The 6,834-nt window shown below is 33.3% G+C and overlaps 1 protein-coding gene across 1 annotated transcript in view; it reads left to right on the top strand.

Annotated features, from left to right (window-relative positions):
• Nucleotides 1-1,704: 1,704 nt before the first annotated feature.
• The window catches only part of LOC107596985 (F-actin-uncapping protein RLTPR-like), a 39,183-nt gene continuing 34,053 nt past the window's right edge, over nt 1,705-6,834 (top strand). The window contains exons 1-8 of the mRNA XM_016287870.1: nt 1,705-1,846; nt 1,955-2,025; nt 2,114-2,187; nt 3,332-3,407; nt 3,606-3,682; nt 3,766-3,870; nt 4,723-4,792; nt 4,887-4,968. Coding sequence (XP_016143356.1) covers nt 1,705-1,846; nt 1,955-2,025; nt 2,114-2,187; nt 3,332-3,407; nt 3,606-3,682; nt 3,766-3,870; nt 4,723-4,792; nt 4,887-4,968 — 697 coding nt within the window. The remainder of the gene's footprint in view (nt 1,847-1,954; nt 2,026-2,113; nt 2,188-3,331; nt 3,408-3,605; nt 3,683-3,765; nt 3,871-4,722; nt 4,793-4,886; nt 4,969-6,834) is intronic.

The following is a 6,834-nucleotide window of genomic DNA, read 5'->3' as shown; positions in this document are numbered from 1 at the left end:
TTATGTCGAGATCACGAGAAAATTAAGTCGTTATAACGAGAAAACAACTCTCGTTATGTCGAGATCACGAGAAAATTAAGTCGTTATAACGAGAAAACAACTCTCGTTATGTCGAGATCACGAGAAAATTAAGTCGTTATAACGAGAAAACAACTCTCGTTATGTCGAGATCACGAGAAAATTAAGTCGTTATAACGAGAAAACAACTCTCGTTATGTCGAGATCACGAGAAAATTAAGTCGTTATAACGAGAAAACAACTCTCGTTATGTCGATATAACGAGAAAATAAGTCGTTATAACGAGAAAACAACTCTCGTTATGTCGATATAACGAGAAAATAAGTCGTTATAACGAGAAAACAAGAAGGGGGAAAAAAAATAATGCATGGCCGCTTAGAACTTCCGTACTACAGTACTTAGGCACAAATGCAAACATGGGCAGGTGTAATGAACTCATCCTCAAAGACTGTTAGCAAAACTGTACAAGGGTTTAAACATAAATAATGCAATACATTTTTAACTTAAATTGAATGAATATTTTGTATATTTTTACAATTATTTCATAACAATAATATTTATACACATTTATAATTTGTACTACAGTACTTAGGCACAAATGCAAACATGGGCAGGTGTAATGAACTCATCCTCAAAGACTGTTAGCAAAACTGTACAAGGGTTTAAACATAAATAATGCAATACATTTTTAACTTAAATTGAATGAATATTTTGTATATTTTTACAATTATTTCATAACAATAATATTTATACACATTTATAATTTACGCTTAAAATATACATTTTGCCTATAAATATATATATATATGTGTATATATATTTATTTACAAGGCTGTTAAATATAATATGTTTCTCTGTAAATATTAAGATACTCATAAAACATTTTAATAATTTACAATACTGTTTACATTAATAAAAAGTTAAATAAATTAAAATATTTTTTTGAACTTAAGATAAATTTGAACCAATTAGCAGATTTTTCCTGTAGTATTTTTAGATTCTTTTTCTGTTTACATTTCTTACATATTTGGTCACATTAGCAAAAATGTGCAGGCAAAAAAGAAAAATTTTCCATAGTGTAGAGATGTATGACAGCTTTCTGTTGGTCGGCACGATGAGTGAAATCTCCGTGAGGAACTTCTTCGCCGTTGAAACTCCTAATCGCTGGGATTCCTATTGAAATGACTGTAATTTGCCTGCAAAATTTCACAGCGTAATTTCACATTACATTAATTTGACCACACATTAATGTAAGCGTGTAATTAGAAATCAGGTCATTTTTCAACTAATTCTTCCTATAAAATAAATATGATCCAGACTACATTAAATACGTGTTCACTTATATACACATTTGTGCTGACCATAATGTAGGCCTATTTTATGTATTGAATGTCTAGTGTGAAATCTGGGTCCTATCAATCATTGTAGAAAAGTGGATGATCTTGATATAGTTTCACTTGTCCATATTATTCCTTGTGATAAACTCTAATGACTTAAACCATAAGGTCTTCACTGATTTGACTCACTTCTTCTCAAAAGTCTTAACAGATTTATCTGCCCACAAATGGAAATAATATGACCTTTAGAAGCCATTATCTAATGCCACAGAGTGCCAGCATTTTCATTGCGTATATCAAGTTATTTTACCACTGACTGGAAAACTAAAGAAAGAATTTGTGTTGGCTGATGTGTTTTACTGATCCTACACTTCCTTTATCAACCTCCATCAGGAAGTTGCTGAAGAAAGTTCCCCCTGACCTCCAAGAGCGGCTATGCAGTCTTGCCTCTAGAGTTGAAGAACATGTGAATGGAGCAGTTGGACCATGTGGTCAGATGATAACGTTGTCACTCCCAAAACAGTTTTGTGTGATCAGCTGTAGGGAATAGTCACATTTAGATTTCATTTGATTTGGACATTCTCTTTGGTCCTTCACAGGAGGCTTTTCGGACACTTATGCAGCTTTATGTGACTTCAATGAGTTCCCTTGCTGTATGGAAGTTCAGTGGGTCTGTGGTAATCACAACTAATAAGAATCAAATTGTCAAAGGATAAGCGATGGTGGTTTTAAGAACTTGTTGCTCCTGTGGTTTCTAGGACGTCGATAACATTTACCATGTTCAGAACTGTCGGGTTTTCAACCTCATTGACTTCAGTCATTTAGACAGCAGGTAGATACAATGACTTTTACCTCTAAATAAGAAATGAATTTTTAATATGTAAAATGACATTTTATATATACATTTATATAATATACACCATATATAAATGTATTTATATAATTTAAATATATGTGTATAAAACATTAATTCACCGCCATTAAAAAGTTTAGTGTCTGTAAGATAAAAAACATAAAAAAAACACTTTATTCTCACCAAAGCTGCATTTTTTAAATTAAAAATACAGTAAAAACAGTAATATTATGAAATATTATTACAATTTAAAATCACTGTTTCCTGTCACATGATCCTTCAGAAATTATTTTAATATGCTGATCTGGTGCTTAAGAAACATTTCTTATTATTATCATTTAATAATCATATTATGTTGGCAACAGCTGTGTTGCTTAAATCCTTTGAATAGAAAGTTCAAAAGAACAGCTATATATATATATATAAATAAAATAAATTATATAAATTATTATATTATATTTATTTATATAAATAATATATAATATAATAGTATGAATAGAAAGTTAAAAAGAACAGTATTTATTTGATATAGAATTTTTTTGTAACATTATAAATGCCTTTACTCCCACTTTTGATCCATTGAATTCACCTTTAAGTAAAATGATTTTGTAAATAACAAAAAAAAAATACTGTTTTCATTGGAAAACTGAAAAGAAAAGAAAACTTAATAGTACTTCGGTGACAAAAACAAAAAAAATCTACGAACAAATAGTGACAACGCAGCACTAACCCAAACGTGTCACTCGTGTCAACTGGCCCGAAACGTCCTTAACACTTGCCCGCGGACTTATTGTTGATCATTGTATGGGTGTGTAATATATAGATCAATTTCAATTTCAGTGTCCTGCTGTGTTATAGAAGGGAATGGAATCAATGATGCATTTCAGTACATTCAGTACAGAAACTTTTTGTTTCGAGGGACTATAAATGTTGTTTGCAGTCATTGAATATTATTTGTGATTACAGAAGCCATGTCTTGGTTTCGCATGGCTGCATATGTCTGCCTGTATGTCTGATAGGTTTTATTCATCACCAGCATTGCAAAATCTAGCAAAAAATAATAAATAGAGTTGAACACTTGGGGCGGCTTTGAAATAACATGCTTGTCTGTCTCTTTTTAGAGCCTCTTTAAGTTCCTATCTGCTCCAAATGCAGTTTCTCACCTGGACCTCAGCTACGCAGATTGCCCTCTAGACACAGTGAGTCACATCAGTTATATTCTGCAACTTGTTTGATTGCTTATTTTGTAGTGTAAAATCAATTAGGGATATTAGGATATGTCATATATGAATTATTTATCCAATGTCAAAGCTAGCCGTAAACCAGCTTGATTTTTTTTCACTAAACGTATCTAGAGTACCTTTGACCTTTCTCTGTCTATTTCTGTTTCTCTCTAGTTGTTTGTGTCTCTGTCTGCGGGCTGCTGCACTACTCTGAGCTACCTCAACCTCTCCAGGAACACTTTTTCTCATAGGTGAGCCATCAAAAGTGACATTATGGATTAAAAGCATCTCTACACAGGCTGCGTGTACATACTGATCTGTGTGACTGTGCTAGGAAAGTACGAGAGGTCACACGCAGTGTGAGGGATTTCTTCAGCAAGAGCACTGTGTTAAAATACGTGGGATTGTCTGGAACTAAACTACCTCCAGAAGCTCTCAGGTATGGGGTTTGTGCCAATTTTAGCATAAATGTGTGTGTTACAAGCTTGAATATATCTCCTGTGATGATGGCCTTATGGCCAAAATATCTGTAATGAGTTTTGTATACCGTAACATTAAAAAATTTGGGGTCAGTAAGATTTTTTTTTAAATATATTGAAAACAGTAATATTGTAAAATATGATTAAAATATGAAAAATAGCTCTTTTCTATTTTAATTAGTGCTGTCAAACGATTAATCGCGATTAATAGCATCCAAAATAAAAGTTTTTGTTTGCATAATATATGAGTGTGTACTGTGTATATTTGTGTTTATATAAATACAAACACATGCGTGTATATATTTAAGAAAAATATGTTATGTTTATATATTAAATATATTTATATATAATATAATAATATAAATATGTAAATGTATATACATGTAAATATTTTCTAAATATATACTGTATGTTTGTGTATTTATATATACATAATAAATAAACACAGTACACATACATATATTATGTAAACAAAAACATTTATTTTGGATGCGATTAATCATTTGACAGCACTAATTAAAAAAAAACTAATATTTTAAAATGTATTCTAGTAATGCCAAGGTCAATTTTCAGCAGCCATTACTCCAGTCTTCAGTGTCACATGATCAGAAATCATTCAAAAATGCTGATTTGGTGCTCAAGAAACATTTCCTGTTATTATCAATGTTGAAAACAGTTGTGCTGTTGGAAAACTTTATTATTTATTTATTTACTTTTTAAATAGAAAGTTGAAAATATCATCTTTATCATCAACATCATCAACATATTTTGTTCTTATCTCATTATTAATGCCCAGTGTAAATGGTGTTTAGATTGTTACTACAGGGCTTGGCCACCAACACTCATCTATCTGAGCTGGAGCTTGACATCAGCTGCTGTGAGGTACAGACTCACACACCCACATTTACACATCAAAGAATTATATCAATCTTTTCTTAAAACTGTGTGTGTGATTTTGTACTCTGTGTTACTGTAGCTGAGGTCGGCTGGAGCTCAGGTAATTCAGGAACACATCTTTGAGGCCAAGGCCATCTGCAGTCTGGACCTGTCTGACAACGGTACCGTCTCTGATTTTATTCTCTCTTCCATGCGGCCGGCACTTTATTAACCTCCCTTCATACCTTCCTCTTTATTTCTGTCAGATTTATTATATTGCTCTCAATGACTATCTCTTGCACAACAGCACTAGAGGGGTTACAGGGTCTCTCCTCACATCTGGTTATAAATAATATCTGACTGATACATGGAGAGATGGAGGCATACATTAATCTACCTCACTGTGTGTGTGTGTGTGTTTGTCCTCCTGCTGCTTAGAAAACCTCTTTTCACAAGATTAGTAAGACGAGGCAGGGGGCTGTTGTGTACATCTGTATAAATGACCTGGTGATATTTACCACATTTTTGGCATAGATTTTTATGGAAAATCTGTGGAATGGATTTAAACTGTTATAATAACATATTCTAAGTAACCACACATGATGCGATAAAGCGATAAACAATAAAAGCATCAAATCAGAAAATAGAATCAGAGTTTAGTCTTAATCAGGACAAACAGCCATCTTTTGGTTTCTGTTTGTGTTGCTGGGTAGCCACGCCCACTGTGAAATCTCATTGGTCCAAAATTCCACTCTTCCTACCACAATAAATATCAGATATGTACTATCAAATATGTTTTCTCCCCTGACAATTCCTAACTGCTCAAATACTGTGCATGTTAATTAAGAATTGAGTTGTGCTGTTGGAAAACTTTATTATTTATTTATTTACTTTTTAAATAGAAAGTTGAAAATATCATCTTTATCATCAACATCATCAACATATTTTGTTCTTATCTCATTATTAATGCCCAGTGTAAATGGTGTTTAGATTGTTACTACAGGGCTTGGCCACCAACACTCATCTATCTGAGCTGGAGCTTGACATCAGCTGCTGTGAGGTACAGACTCACACACCCACATTTACACATCAAAGAATTATATCAATCTTTTCTTAAAACTGTGTGTGTGATTTTGTACTCTGTGTTACTGTAGCTGAGGTCGGCTGGAGCTCAGGTAATTCAGGAACACATCTTTGAGGCCAAGGCCATCTGCAGTCTGGACCTGTCTGACAACGGTACCGTCTCTGATTTTATTCTCTCTTCCATGCGGCCGGCACTTTATTAACCTCCCTTCATACCTTCCTCTTTATTTCTGTCAGATTTATTATATTGCTCTCAATGACTATCTCTTGCACAACAGCACTAGAGGGGTTACAGGGTCTCTCCTCACATCTGGTTATAAATAATATCTGACTGATACATGGAGAGATGGAGGCATACATTAATCTACCTCACTGTGTGTGTGTGTTTGTCCTCCTGCTGCTTAGAAAACCTCTTTTCACAAGATTAGTAAGACGAGGCAGGGGGCTGTTGTGTACATCTGTATAAATGACCTGGTGATATTTACCACATTTTTGGCATAGATTTTTATGGAGAATCTGTGGAATGGATTTAAACTGTTATAATAACATATTCTAAGTAACCACACATGATGCGATAAAGCGATAAACAATAAAAGCATCAAATCAGAAAATAGAATCAGAGTTTAGTCTTAATCAGGACAAACAGCCATCTTTTGGTTTCTGTTTGTGTTGCTGGGTAGCCACGCCCACTCTAAAATCTCATTGGTCCAAAATTCCACTCTTCCTACCACAATAAATATCAGATATGTACTATCAAATATGTTTTTCCCCTGACAATTCCTAACTGCTCCAATACTGTGCATGTTAATTAAGAATTGATGTAAATATGTTTTGCAAAGTACAAGCTTTACATTTCTGCTTTTAAGCCCTCCTTTTGCCACATTTTAAGTGTTTTTATTACTGTACGTGGTTTTACTTTTTTTTTTTTTCCCCAAACTGGGACACAAGGAAATTTCTTCCTTTGT

This window comes from Sinocyclocheilus grahami, unplaced genomic scaffold (assembly GCF_001515645.1).
Source record: "Sinocyclocheilus grahami isolate Dianchi unplaced genomic scaffold, SAMN03320097.WGS_v1.1 scaffold225.1, whole genome shotgun sequence".
NCBI classification, from domain to species: Eukaryota; Metazoa; Chordata; class Actinopteri; order Cypriniformes; family Cyprinidae; genus Sinocyclocheilus; species Sinocyclocheilus grahami.
Note: the sequence above shows the minus strand (reverse complement) of the source record. Positions and strands in the feature narration are given on the sequence as shown.